General features: G+C 37.8%; 1 protein-coding gene across 4 annotated transcripts in view; it reads left to right on the forward strand.

The window, feature by feature from the left end:
* Positions 1-932: 932 nt before the first annotated feature.
* ZNF81 (zinc finger protein 81) overlaps positions 933-14,881 on the forward strand; it is an 84,340-nt gene continuing 70,391 nt past the window's right edge. The window contains exons 1-3 of one of the 4 annotated variants that reach the window (XM_043571357.1): positions 933-1,198; positions 2,551-2,578; positions 6,901-7,139. In XM_043571357.1, coding sequence (XP_043427292.1) covers positions 7,068-7,139 — 72 coding nt within the window. In that variant the 5' untranslated portion in view covers positions 933-1,198; positions 2,551-2,578; positions 6,901-7,067. Of the gene's footprint in view, positions 1,199-2,550; positions 2,579-3,201; positions 7,140-14,881 lie in introns of those variants that run through there. The other 3 variants (XM_043571356.1, XM_043571358.1, XM_043571355.1) reach the window with 3 other exon arrangements.

Raw genomic sequence — 14,881 nt, forward strand, 5'->3', positions numbered from 1 at the left:
GCAACGGGACTTCTTCTCTTTCTGCCCAGTGACATCTCCTAGAAGGGTATAGGCATCTCCAGAATTTCTATATGAGAAGTACTATTAGGGACAACAAACTGGCTGAAGTCAGGCAGAATCGGTCTTGTCTTAAAACTACATTTTCAAAGGGACTATCACTATGCAGATTTTATTTTATGTGGAAATAAAAATAATGGTTCCCTAAAGATGCTTTTATTGCCATATTGCTTTAGATTAAGAAAAAATCAAAAGATATATTATTTTATACCTTTTATTTTATCTGGGGTTGCTGGAGTGGGAGATAATGTAGACTAATGGGAGCATTCAGACCCCCACAGCCAACCCCCACAAGCACAGCAGAGGGGAATCTAACACTGACTTCTCCCCTTTTCCCCCCAGTGCTACATCCTAGTAGGGTTTGCACACCCCCAATTTCTTCCCCTACTTCCTTCGTGGTATGTTCCAGGAGGGGACTGTAAACCAGTCTGACTTCTCCCCCTTCTCATCCTGTGGTATCTGCCAGGAGAGAACAGCCACTGGCACGTCTGCGTCTTTCCAGAGGCCCTTCAACTTCTCTGAACATTATTGCACAGATCCAGAGTACAGATGCAAAGACCCCCTCCCCCAGGAAGACCGCCCAGAATAACGTTCGCACCCATGCTCTGCGCCACCTGTGAGACGGCTCCACTGCTCCGCCTTGTGAGTTTAGAGGCTTCCCCACCCTCCGTACGGAATGATCACTCCCCCAACATGGCGCACCCCACAGGGAAGCGCGACCAGGGCGCGGCCATTTTCCCCGCTTGATAACACGGGTGAGGGGCACTGAATGCGCCAAAACACCGACTCCGTAACGTCCCCACGTTGACTTTGGGCTGACAGTGGCTTCGAATGTGGTTTTGCGCGTGTGCAGAACCACGCCCCCTTCGTTCCTCGCCCCAAACCCTGAGAAGGGGCGGTGCTAGGGTTGGTGACCGGAAGCAGCTACGGTTCTCAGCAGTGGTTCAATAGTTGTCTGGAGGATCTCTTTGCACTGTGTCGGAGGGATGTGGAGGTGATGGGTCCCCAGGGAGGGTGAGTGTTGGGGAGTTCTGTGTGGTCAGTGGTAGAATCGGTTGTCTAACCGTAGTTGGATGATTCGATCATTATTTTCCTCTTCTGTCAACGTTAAGATCCTGAACTTCACTCCAAGACCCACAAGGTTTGGTGCATTATGTTCTGAGTGTTCCCTAAGAGTTGATTTTTCTTCTGCCCCAGTTACTTAGAAGTGCGTTTTTAGTTTCCAAAAGTTTATCTTTTTAATAGATTTCTAACCTTAGTCTTCTGTGGTAAGAAAAGTGGCTACGTGAAGCTCCCTCCTTGAAATAGGAAGACACTCATGGTCTAGGCCATAGTTAATTTTTATAAATGTTCCGTATTTTAATCAGAAATAATATTTAGTTGTTTAGTTGTCAACTGTGTCATACAAAATTTGCACTCTTTGTTGTCTTTTTCTCCTGTTACTGACAGAGGAGAGGGAAACTCTCCAGTGTGATGGTGATTGGTGCATTTCTCTTTCCTGCTGTCCATGATGCCTTTTGAGTTAATAATGTATAAAGTGTGAGACTTAGATTGAAGCTCATCTGTTTGGATGTCCAATTACTCAAGCACCATTTGTTGAAAACTAGCCTTCCTTCCTTGACTTGTTTTGCGCCTTTGTCAAAAATAAATTGGCCATACTTGTGTGGGGCTATTTTTAGGTTCTTTATTCTTTATTTTGGAATGTTGAACCAGCCTTACATTCCAGGAATAATTCTCAATTTGGTTTTGGTTTTCTTTTTATATGTTGCAGGAATTGATTAGCTAATGCTTTTTTTCTGAGGAATTTTTGAGACTCAGTTTATGACAGATACTGGTCTATAGTTTTGTGGGGTTTTTTTGTTATGTCTTTGTCTGGTTTTAGAATTAGGGTAATATACAACTCATAGAATGAGTTGGGAAGTATTCTTTTGTTTTGTATTTTCTGGAAGAGATTGTGTAGAGTTATGCTAATTTTCCTTTAAGTGTTTGGTAGCATTTTCCAGTGAAACCATCTGGGCTTGAACATTTCCTTTTGGAAGCTGTTTGATTATGGCTCCAACTTCTATAGTAGTTATAGGACTATTGAGATTATTTTTTTCAGAGTATCTATTTAATAGTGGGTGAGTTGTGGGAGTTTGTGTTTTGTGGAGAATTGGACTATTTCATCCAAATTGTTGGATATATGTGGATTTAAGTTGTTTATGGTATTCCCTCACTTTCCGTTTAATGGAAAGTTTAGCGTCTGTAGTTATGTCTTCTGTTTCAGTTCTGATATTGGTAATTTGTATCTTCTTTTTATATTTTTCAGTCTTACTAGAGGATTACCAATTTTATCAATCTTTTCAAAGAACCAGCTTTTGGTTTCATTGATTGTTCTCTATTGTTTTTCTGTTTTCAATTTCTTTCTTTCTTTCTTTCTTTCTTTCTTTCTTTCTTTCTTTCTTCCTGTGTTTACATATATATTTTTTTCTCAACTATTTTTGTTTATTTCAGGTGTACTATAGAGTGATTCAACAATTTGGTAAGTGTTTTAAATTTATTGATTTATGCTCTTTTATTTATTACTTCCTTCCTTTGGCTTGCTTTGAGTTTTCTTTGTTCGTTTTCTAGTTTCTTGAGATAGGAGCTTAAATTATTGATTTAAGACCTTAATTCTTTTCTTTTAAAAAATTTTTAAAACATTTATTCATTTTTGAGAGAAAGAGAGACAGAACACGAGCATGGGAGGGACAGAGAGAGAGAGGGAGACACAGAATCTGAAACAGGCTCCAGGCTCTGAGCTGTCAGCACAGAGCCCGACACGGGGCTTGAACCCAGGAACCATGAGATCATGACCTGAGCCGAAGTCGGACACCCAACCAACTGAGCCACCCACACGCCCCATCTTAATTCTTTTCTAATATAAACATTTAGTACTATAAATTTCCCTCTCAACACTGCTTTATCTGCATCCAAAAAATTATGATATGTTGTGTTTTTTAGTTTCAATTCATTACTTTTTAATTTCCATTGATCCATGGATTATATAGAAATTATTGGGGTGCCTGGGTGGCTCAGTCGGTTAAGCATCCGACTTCGGCTCAGGTCACGATCTCACTGTCCGTGGGTTCGAGCCCCGCGTCGGGCTCTGTGCTGACAGCTCAGAGCCTGGAGCCTGTTTCAGATTCTGTGTCTCCCTCTCTCTCTGACCCTCCCCCGTTCATGCTCTGTCTGTCTCTGTCTCAAAAATAAATAAATGTTAAAAAAAATTAAAAAAAAAAGAAATTATTGTTTGATTTCCAAGTGTTTAGACACTTTCCTGTTATCTTTCTGTATTGATTTCCAGTTTGATGATATTAGAGAACATACACTATATGATTTCAATTTACTGAGGTTTGTTTAATGACCCTGGGTGTGGTAGGTATTGGAGAATATTGCATGGGTGCTTGAAGAGAAAGTGTATTCTGTTAGTATTTGGCTGGAATGGGATGGATATGTTTAGTTAGTCCACCCTTTTCTTGGTCCTTTGATTAAGGAAGTAGGCTTTTCTCAGAGTTTTTGTCTCTGTACCTGTTGACAGTTCTGAGTTATAAGCTTCTCCAGTGCCCTGTTTGTGATATATGGGAGGAAAAGGAAACCTAGGGAACTCACCACTGTGTTGTTCCTCAGACCCTGAGATCCATGGGCTATCTCCTTTCTACATCTCAGAGTCTTACTATTTGTGTTTGTTGTGTGATGTCATTTTTTTCCTGGTCTCTTATACATTTATTGTTCTCTTTTGTTTTTTCCCTGTATTAACTTTGTTAATTTATACCTTGCTAGGGAAGCACCTGTTTCACATCAATATGAAAATATGTTGCTATACAGTTATGCATAATATCCCACAATAAGTAGTTTGAAACACTGCCTTATCTGGGAAAGATATCTATATCTATAAACACATGTATATCTACATCTATATCTATATATCTATATCTATACCTATTATATGTTTTAAGCTATCCTCCTTTATCTGGTTTGCCATGGGGTTATCTCTGACATTGGTCATTTCAAAGGACTAGCTCTTTGTTTTCTTTAACCCCCCTATTATATTTATTTGAATTATTTAAGATTTTATTTTTATTAGCAACTACTTTATTTTTTTGGTGGAGGGGGCTTTGCCTAGTTTTGTTTTTTCTAATTCTAATGTTTTAGGCTGAACACATAGTTCTTTTGTTGTTATATTTATTTTTAATTAAAATCAACCATTTAAAGGTGTAAATTTCATTCTATATGACTTTAGTGTGTCCCATGACTTCTGGTAAAAATTGTGTGGCTTCTGTATTGACTTCCCACTTACCCTGGGTTATTTAGGAATGCCTTCCTTTTCTTTTAAAACAGATTTATTTTAAAAAGTACAAATTAAAAAATAAATCAGATTTATTTAGATATACAAAATAGATTTAGATATATTCCAGTAACATAAAATTCATCCATTTAAAGTATACAGTTCAGTGGTTTTTAGTACATTCACAGAGTTGTGAAATCATTATTATCACAGTCTAATTTTAGAGCATTTTCAATACCCCAGAAAGAAACCTGGTACACATTAGCAGATATTCACCATTCACGCCACCCCACACTCCCAGCCTAGGCAACTACTAATCAAGTTTCTGTGTCTATGTACTTGCTTATTCTGAATATTTTACATAAGTGGAATCATAAAATCTGTGGTCTTGTGTGACTGGCTTCTTTCAAGTAAGATAGTGATTTCATGGTTTATTCATGTTGTAGCATGTATTAATACTTCTTTTTTATTGCCACATGATATTCCATTGTATGGCTATACTAAACTTTGGTTATCCATTTTCAGATGATGGACATTTATGTGGTTTCCAGACTTTGGCTACTGTGAATAATACTGCTGTGAATAGTTGTGTATATAAGTTTTGGAGCAGACGTGTGTTTCCATTTCTCTTGGCTAGGTACCTAGGAGTGGCATTGCTGGATCATATGGTGACTCTATGAGTAACATTTTGAGGAACTGCCAAACTGTTCTTCAGGGTGGCTATCCCATTTTACAATTCCACTGACAATATATGATCCAATTGATTTGCATCTCACCAATGCCTGTTACTACTGTCTTTTTCCCCCCTTATTTTAGCCATCCTGATGGATGTGAAGCAGTCTCCTAATGGATAGAATATTTTGGTTTTGCTTTGCATTTCCGTAATGACTAATGATATTGAACATCTTAAAAAATTTTTTTTAATGTTTATTTAGTTTTGAGAGAGAGAGAGAGAGAGAGAGAAAGAGAGAGCGTGAACATGGGAGGGGCAGAGAGAGAGGGAGACACAGAATCCGAAGCAGGCTCCAGGCTCTGAGCTGTCAGCACAGAGCCCAGTGTGGGGCTTGAACTCACGAACAGCGAGATCGTGACCTGAGCTGAAGTTGGACACTTCATCAACTGAGCCACCCAGGTGCCCCTATATTGAACATCTTATACTATGATCAGACAATGTAGCCTGTCAATTCCCAGTATAAAAACATCTACCAGATTTCCTTCCTGGCCAAACTATTTGGTGGAATTTTATAAAAGTTAATGCGCATAAGAAAAGAAAGCATAGTCCTTCTTTCTTTGGTATAACATGTTTATGTATCTAAAATTCAACTTGATCATGCCTTTTATTTTACTCCTTATTTACTTTCTTGTTGCCTCTTTATCCCATTTCTTATTTTTGTTGTCTTTCTTACTTCTGTTCCTCTTCATTTTATAAAAGATACTTTCCCTTTCCTACCAAGAATGACTAAATCTATAGTGCTTCCATTAGTTGATCAGAATAAAATTGTTCCTCAACATAGACACAGAGACATCCTCTCCTCCCTAGACCCCGTAAAAGGAGAAACAGTTTTACCTCTGAATATTTTGAAGTAATTAAAACATTATAGTCCCAGGCTATTAATATTTTTCTTATGGCATATCTCTTCTGTTTTAAGAAACTTTCCTCTTTTTTATTCCAAACCGCAGTCATGTTTTCAACATCTGTTAAACAGAACCATGTTTATTTTAAGCCGACCACACAAAAGGTACTGTGTTGTAGTGTTGAGAATGTGAGCTTTGAAGCCAGGTAGACTGGGTTTGACTTAACATCACTAAATCCCTGTTTCTGTGTGCATAAAATGAAATAATAATGATTATGGCAACATGTAGGGGACAGGATTGTTGTGCAAATTCAGGGAGGTATCCGCTTTTGCATATTCCATGATTCCGTGTAATCACAATGCTTGCTAATATGAATTAAATGTTTTACTTGGGCCAGCCTGGTGCTAAGTGTCTTATGAACAGCACTGCATTTAATTTTCACAGCCTCATGAGGTAGTTTTGACTCATTTTGAAAAGAAAATGAAGAAACATTTTTTGACATGTTTATTTTTGAGGGAGTGCAAGTGGAGGAGGGACAGAGAGTGGGGGACAGAGGATCTGAAGCCGGCTCCCCGCTGACAGCAGTAGGCTAGCCCAATGTGGGGCTCAAACCCACAAACTGCATGATCATGACCGGAGCCGAAGTCGGACACTCAACCGACTGAGCTACCCAGGTGCCCCTTTTAATTTTTTAAAAATATTTTTGAGAGAGAGAAAATGAAGAAACATTTTTATACTCTCGTAGCTAAAAGTTGGCAGAGCTAGAATGTAAGCCTTTATTAATTTTAATCTAAATCTCATGGTCTTGCTCATATTCCATTTTGACGAATAACCAGAATCGATATTGACTGGACTTTGTCTACCCCGCAGTATCCAGTGCCAGGAACTGTACTTGGGTGCCTCCAGGAAGTGTTCGTGGGGTGACTGCTGAATGACTGACTATGTGGACTCTGTCTTTCCAGGTTTCTTGGAGTCTCTCTTGAGCCCGTGGGCCAGACCCCATAGCCGAGGCTGCAGAAACTTCCTTCCGGCCCCAGCAGCTCTGTTTGAGTCCACGGACCCCACCTGGCTTCCGGCTCTTGGGAGGAGCATCAGGAAGAGAGCTGGAGGGCTGAGGCCCAGCGGGAACATGCCAGCCAACCAGAGCTCTCCCGGGCCATCCCTGGCTCTGGCTGTGGGGAGATGTGACAACCCGTGTGAGGTGAGGAGGAAAGGGTGCCCAGGGGCAGGAATTCATCCAGAATGAAAGATAGTATCTGATTATTTTAATTTGTACAACTTGTATTTTAATCAAGCAGCATAATGAGGGAATTTTTATTGGTCATTCCTTTCCCTTGTGTGAATTTCCTTCTCTTGTCTATTGCTGTTTTATTTATCTTAGCTTATGGACTTTTTTAAATTGAGCTATAATTAACATAGGATATTCTATTAGTTTCAGATGTACAACATATTGATTGGAAAGTTTTATACATTACTAAATACCACAATAAGTGTACTCACCATCTGTCACCATACAATGTTATTACAGTATTACTGACTCTATTCCCTATGCTGTACTTTTCATCCCTGTGACTTATTTATTTTATATCTAGAGGTTTGTACCTCTTACTCCCCCTTATCTATTTTGCTCATTTCCCCATTGACCTCTCCTCTGGCAACCACCAGTTTGTTCTCTGTCTTTAAGAATCTGTTTGTTTTGGTTTTTGGGTTGTTCGTTTTGTTTTGTTCTTAAGATTCCACAGATAAGTGAAATCCTATGGTATTTGACTTTCTCTGTCTGACTTATTTCACTTAGCATAATAGCCTCTAGGTCCATTCGTGTTGTCATAAATGGTGAGATTTCATTCTTTTTTAAAAGATTTTATTTTTAAGTAATCTCTACACCCAGTGTGGGGCTCAAACCCACAGCCCCGAGATCGAGAGTCACACATGCCACTGACTGAGCCAGCTAGGTGCATCAAGATTTCATTCGTTTTTATGGCTGAGTAATATTCTGTTGTTTATGGGGTGTGTGTGTGTGTGTGTGTGTGTGTACCACATCTTCTTTATCCATTCATCTATTGACAGACACTTGGGTTGCTTCCTTATCTTGACTATTGTAAATAATGCTGCAATAAACATAGGGGTGCATATATCTTTTTGAATAAGTATTTTCATTGTCTTTGGGTAAATACACAGTAGTGGAATCAGTGGATCATATGGTAGTTCTATTTTTAATTTTTTGAGTAATTAAATTACTGTCTTCCAAAGTGGTAGTACCCATTTACATTCCCACTAACAGCGCACGAAGTTTCCCTTTTCTCCACATCATCACCGACACTTATTTGATTCTAGCCATTCTGACTGGTGTCAGGTTACATCTCATTGTGGTTTTGATTTGCACTTTCCTGATGATTAGTGATGTTGAGCATCTTTTCATGTGCCTGTTGGCCATCTGGATGTCTTTTTTGGGAAGATGTCTATGTAGGTCCTCTGCCCAGATTTGAATCAGATTACTTGGACCTTTTTGGTGTTGAATTGTATAAGTCCTTTATATATTTTGGATATTAACCCCTTATTGGATATGTATTTTTAAGTATCCTCTCCTATTCGCTAGGTTGCCTTCTTGTTTTGTTGATGGTTTCCTTTGCTGTGCAAAACCTTTTTATTTTGGTATAGTCCCAGTAGTTTATTTTTGCTTTTGTTTCTTTTGCCTCAGGAGAAATATCCATAAATATGGATTAGTGCCTGTGTTTTCTTTTAGAAGTTTTATGGTTTCAGGTCTTACATTTAGGTTTTCAATCCATTTTGAGTTTATTTTGCATATATTGTAAGAAAGTGGCCCATTTTCGTTCTTTTGCATGTAGCTGTCCAGTTTTCCCAGTACCATTTACTGAAAAAGACAGTCTTTTCCCTATTCTATATTCTTACCTCCCTTTGTTATAGACCAATTGACCGTATACATGTGGGTTTATTTTTGGGCTCTCTTTCCTGTTCCATTGATCTGTGTGTCAGGTTTTCTGTCAGTACTATGATATTTTGATTATTACAGCTTTGTAGTAGATCTTGAAATCCAGGATTGTGAAACCTCCAGCTTAGTTCTTCTTTCTTATGGCTGCTTTGGCTATTTGGTGTCTTGTGGTTCCGTACAAATTTTAGGAATATTTATTCTAGTTCTGTGGAAATTGTTGCTATTTTGAAGGGATTGCATTGAATCTATAGCTCACTTTGGGTAATGTGGACATTTTAAAAATATTAATTCTTCCAAACCATGATCTGAGAGTATCTTTCCTTTTGTTTGTGTCATTTTCTTTTTTCAGTTTTTTTAAGTTTACTTATTTATTTGAGAGAGACAGAGACAACACGAATGGGGAAGGGGCAGAGAGAGAGAATGAGAGAGAATCCCAAGCAGGCTCCATGCTGCCAGCGCAGAACTCGATGTGGGGCTTGAACTCATGAAACTGTGAGGTCGTGACCTGAGCCAAAATAAGAGTCAGATGCTTAACCTTCTGAGCTACCTGGCGCCCCTGGTGGTGTTATTTTCTTTTCTTTTTTTCTTTCTTTTTTTTTTTATCATCAATGTTTTATAGTTTGCAGAGTACAGATCATTTACCTCCTTGGTAAAATTTTTTCCTAGGTATTTTATTCTTTTTTGGTACAATTGTAAATGGGATTGTTTTCTCAATTTCTTTTTTGGCTACTTCATTATTAGTATATAGAGATGCAACAGATTTCTATATATGGATTTTGTATTCTGTAGCTTTACTGAATTTATTTTTCAGTTCTACTGGTTTTTTGGTGAAGTCTTTATAGAGTTTTCTATATAGAGTATCATGTCATCTGCAAATAGTGGTATTTTACTTCTTCTTTACTCATTTGGCTGCCTTTTATGTCTTTTTTCTTGTCTGATTGCTGTGGTTAGGACTTTCAGTACTATGTTGAATAAAAGTGGTGAGAGTGGACATCCTTGTCTTGTTCCTGATCTTAGAGGAAAAGCTTTCAGTTTCTTACCATTAACTATGATGTTAGCTGTGGGTTTTTCATGTATGGCCTTTATTATGTTGAAGCATGTTTCCTCTAAACCCACTTTATTGAGAGTTTTTATTATGAATGAATACTGTATTTTGTCAAATGCTTTTTCTGCATTTATTGAAATGATCATATAGTTTTTATCTTTTGTTAATGTGATATATGGAATAAATTTCACTTGATTATGGGTTAGGATTTTAATATATTGTTGGATTCCATTTGCTAATATTTTGTTGAGGATTTTTGCATCTATGTTCATCAGAAATATTGGCCTGTATTTTTCTTTTTTTGTAGTGTCCTTGTCTGGTTTTGGTATCAGGGAAATGCTGGCCTTGTATGATGAACTTGGAAGTTTTCTTCCCCCTTCTATTTTTTGGAATAGTTTGAGAATAGGTGGTAACTCTTTTTTAAACATTTCACCTGTGAAGCCATCTGGTCCTGGACTTTTGTTTGTTGGGTGTTTTTTGATTACTGATTCAGTTTAATTGCTGATAATTAGTCTGTTCATATTTTCTGTTTCTTTTGGATCCAATTTTGGGAGATCATACGTTTCTAGGAATGTATCTAGTTCTTCTTGCTTGTCCAATTTGTTGGAATGTAATTTTTGATAATATTCTCTTACGATCCTTTGTATTTCTGTGATGTTGCTTGTTACTTCTTCTTTTTCTTTTCTGGTTTTATTTGTTTGAATATTCTTTTTTCTTGATGAGTCTGATTCAAGGTTTATAAATTTTGTTGATCTTTTCAAAGAACCAGCTCTTGGTTTCATTGATCTTTTCTATTGGGTTGTTTTTTTTTTTTTGGTCTTTATCCCATTTATTTCAGGTCTAATATTTATTATTTCCTTCCTTCCCTAGCTTTGGGCTTTGTTTGTTCTTCTTTCTCTAGCTCCTTTAGATGTAAGGTTAGGTTGTTTACTTGAAATTTTTCTTGCTTCTTGAGGTAGGCTTGTATCTCTATAAACTTCCCTCTTAGAGGTGCTTTTGCTGAGTCCCAAAGATTTTGGACCATAGTGTTTTCATTTTCATCTGTCTGTATGTATTTTTTGATTTCCTCTTTGATTTCTTGGTTGAACTATTTGTGGCTTAGTAGCATGTTGTTTAGCCTCCATGTGTTTGTGTTCTTTCCAGAGTGTTTCTACTTGATTTCTAGTTTCATAGCTTATGGTTTTTTTAAAGTTTTTTTTTTAATATTAAGTTTCATGACCCTTTATGGTTCTTGTATATTTTTGTGAATATTTTTTGCCACTTTGTAATTTGAAATTAGTTTTTTGTTTTATTTACAAGTGGTAAAGGGTGTCAAACAGTTCTGTAAGTCGTATTTTATTTTATTTCATTTTTAATGTTTATTTTTTCTCTTATTTTTTTAATGTTTATTTTTGAGAGAGGGAGAGGGAGAGAGAGAGAAAGAGAGTGTGAGTGGGGGACAGGTAGAGAGAGAGGGGGACACAGAATGTGAAGCAGGCTCCACAGGATGCCTCTCAGCTGTCAGCACAGGGCCCTACTGATGCTGTCAGCACAGGGCCCTACGTGGGGCTCTAACTCATGAACCATGAGATCATGACCTGAGCTGAAGTCGAATGCTTAACTGACTGAGCCACCCAGGAACCCCTACTTACACATTTTTAACTTTTTTTTTTCCATTATAACCCAGTACAGTTACTATAATGACCTGGATTTTGTAGTTTAAGTTCCTCTGAAGTTTGATGGGTTTTTTTTGTATACTGTGATTCCCTCTTTACTGCCAGCCAGTTGGCTCCAGAATACTGTTCCTTTCAGGAACAAGCTTTTTTAATTGTTTTAAATGTTTGTTTATTTTTGAGAGAGAGAAAGAGAGAGCGAGAGCATGACCATGAGTAGGGGAGGAGCAGAGAGAGAGGGAGACAGAATCTGAAGCAGGCTCTGCGCTGGCAGCAGAGAGCCCGAGGTGGAGCTCAAACTCATGAACCCCGTGAGATCATGACCTGAGCCAAAGTCAGAAGCTTAACCCACTGAGCCAACCAGGCGCCCCAAATGTTTGTTTATTTTAGAGAAAGAGAGACAGACAGAGCATGAGCAGGGGAGGGACAGAGAGAGAGGGAGACCCAAAATCCGAAGCAGGCTCCAGGCTCTGAGCTGTCAGCACAGAGCCCAATGCGGGCTCAAATTCACAAACTGCAAGAACATAACCTGAGCCAGTCGGTTCCTTAACTGACTGAGCCACTCAGGTCTAAATTGACTTTTAGAATGGTTCTTCCCTGCTTTGTTTCTGCCAGATTCCACTGAGCCACTCAGGTCTAAATTGACTTTTAGAATGGTTCTTCCCTGCTTTGTTTCTGCCAGATTCCAGCTTGCTGGAGGCAAACATTCTTAATCTTTTCAATGGATTCAATTTTTTTTTTTAAGTTTTGGCTTAAATTATCTGTTGACTTTCCATTATGGAAGGTGGAGATTTAGCTTTTCCATACACCCCCACCAACATAAACGTTTGCCTATAAATACTGTTTCGATCAGATTCATCATAAGTGTTTATTACTGTGACTATTTAGAGTTGGATCACATAGTGTCTATGCTGTGATTACTGTTTCCGCACAACTCTTTCTTTTCCCTGGAATTAATAATTTTCTGGTTTAGTCATTTCTTTGCTTTACTAGATACATATCAATGATTCAAGTCCAGATTCTTCACAGTTGTTTAAATCTCCTCTCTGCATATTCAGACATATTAGGTAATAATCATAATGACAATAATTATAAACACTCATGTCATGTTTACCATGTGCCAGCAGTGTTATATGCACACAACATATACTAACGCATCTTCATAACAACCTCCTGGAGCTGGTTGACTTGCTGAAGACTGGTCAGGTAGCTCTCAGCTTCACCCGCAGCTATTACCTTGGTAATACATTTGCCATCCCCTAAACAATCTTTCTTACCTCTGTCTTGTGTCCTATCCCCTTTCCCGGGGATCCTCTGCCTTCTTTCCTGTTTCCTGGGTCCTGTGTCTTCCTCTTTCTTGATTTACCCCCTCATTTTGTGGGAGTACATTCTTCAGTCTATCCCTGAGAATGGATGCATGACAGGTAGATTTTATGAAACTTTGTATGTTTGACAATTTCATGCAAGAATATATTATTTACTATCTATAATTGTATAAGTACATTTATAGAAATAAAAAAGTAATACATGCCATGGAAATATACTTACTTGACCTTGACACTAAAATATATCTTTTTGGCTGATTATAGAATTCTAGGTTGGAAATCATTTTTGTGCAGAATTTTATTGTTAATTTTTTTTAATGTTTATTCATTTTTGAGAGACAGGGAGCATGAGTGGGGGTGGGGAGGTACAGAGAGAGGGAGACACAGAATCTGAAGCAGGCTCCAGGCTCCGAGGTGTTAGCACAGAGCTCAAAGCCGGGCTCTGACCCACAAACCACAAGATCATGACCTGAGCCGAAGTCGGATGCTTAACTGACTGAGCTACCCAGGTGCCACAATTGTGCAGAGTTTTAAAAGCCTAGTTTCCAGTCTAGTCCTTTTCTATTCACGCACACATTTTTCTCAGCTTTACAGAAAAACGGTTATTTGGTTGTTGATTCTCCATTTTAAAAAATTCTTTGTTCTGATTTTCATTTCTTTTTCTTTTGTTCTCTTTTCTAGTTGTTTTTTTAAAAAAAAATTATCTCCCAGGTCTTCTTTTGTGTTGCTCATTAATACTTATATTTTTATTTCAAATAGCTCTTTTTATTTTCAGAATATTTTTAATTTAAGAGAGGGAGAAAGAGAGCAGGGGAGAGGGGCAGAGGGCGAGAGAGAGAGAGAGAGAGAGAGAGAGAGAGAGAGAGAGAGAACGCATCTTAAGCAGATTCCACGCTCAGCATGGAGCCCAACACAGGGCTCGATCCCATGACCCTGGGATCATGACCTGAGCTGAAATCAAGAGTCGATGCTCAACCAACTGAGCGACCCAGGTGCCCCCTGTTTTCAGAATTTTATAAAGGCTTTATCAGTGTAGTGTCTTATCAGTCTAAGGATATTAGTAATAGTTTTTTAGTTTAATTTTTTGAATAATGATATGGACACATGGCTCAAAAGTTAAAAAAATATAAAACTGTATACAATTTAAAAATGTAAAAGTGTACAGTCTAAATTCTCTTACCATCTTTCTCCTCTCAGCTTGGTTCTCTCTAATATATTCTAACCAATTTAGTTACTTTTCTCTGAATGATTAGGGTTTTTTATGTAAATAAAAGCAGCTGTGAACACATTCTTACTTTATCCTTTTTATTTCATGAATGGTGGCCTACTAAACATATCAGTTCTATTAATTTTAAGTCTTTTGGTGAAATACAGTATGAATTACAAACAATGCTGCCATGAACACTTTTTATCATGTCTCTTCATGTACATGTGTACCCCTGTCTCTTAACTATATATATAGGGGTGGAGTTAATGGGTCATAGCTTAAGCCTATATGTAAAATTTTTTATTGTAAAATACATCTTACATACATACAGAAAAGTGTACAAAACACACATGTATAGCTCAGTGATTTTTCACGATAGGTCTAGAAAGTATCCTTACTCAGCATTCCAGGATCTCCCTACTCCCAAAGATAACTACTACCCTGACTTTTACAATAATCACTTCCATTAAGAGGATCACAAGCCTCAGGGTAGGAGAAGAAATAGACAAGATAGGACTTATATAAGAATATATAAAGACTTGTATAAGAATATATAAAGAACAACAAAACAGTAAGAAAAAGCAGACTACCCAGTAGTTCAGAGACTTTATTTGAACAGACACGTAACCAAAGAAGATGCATAAATAGCTAATAAACACCTGAGAAGGGGCTCAATCTCATTAGTCATTAGGGAAATGCACAATTTCAACCACAATGTAATACCACTACACTGTCACCAGAATCGCTAAGATTAAGAAGACTGA

This window comes from Prionailurus bengalensis, chromosome X (genome assembly GCF_016509475.1).
Source record: "Prionailurus bengalensis isolate Pbe53 chromosome X, Fcat_Pben_1.1_paternal_pri, whole genome shotgun sequence".
Classification (NCBI taxonomy): domain Eukaryota; kingdom Metazoa; phylum Chordata; class Mammalia; order Carnivora; family Felidae; genus Prionailurus; species Prionailurus bengalensis.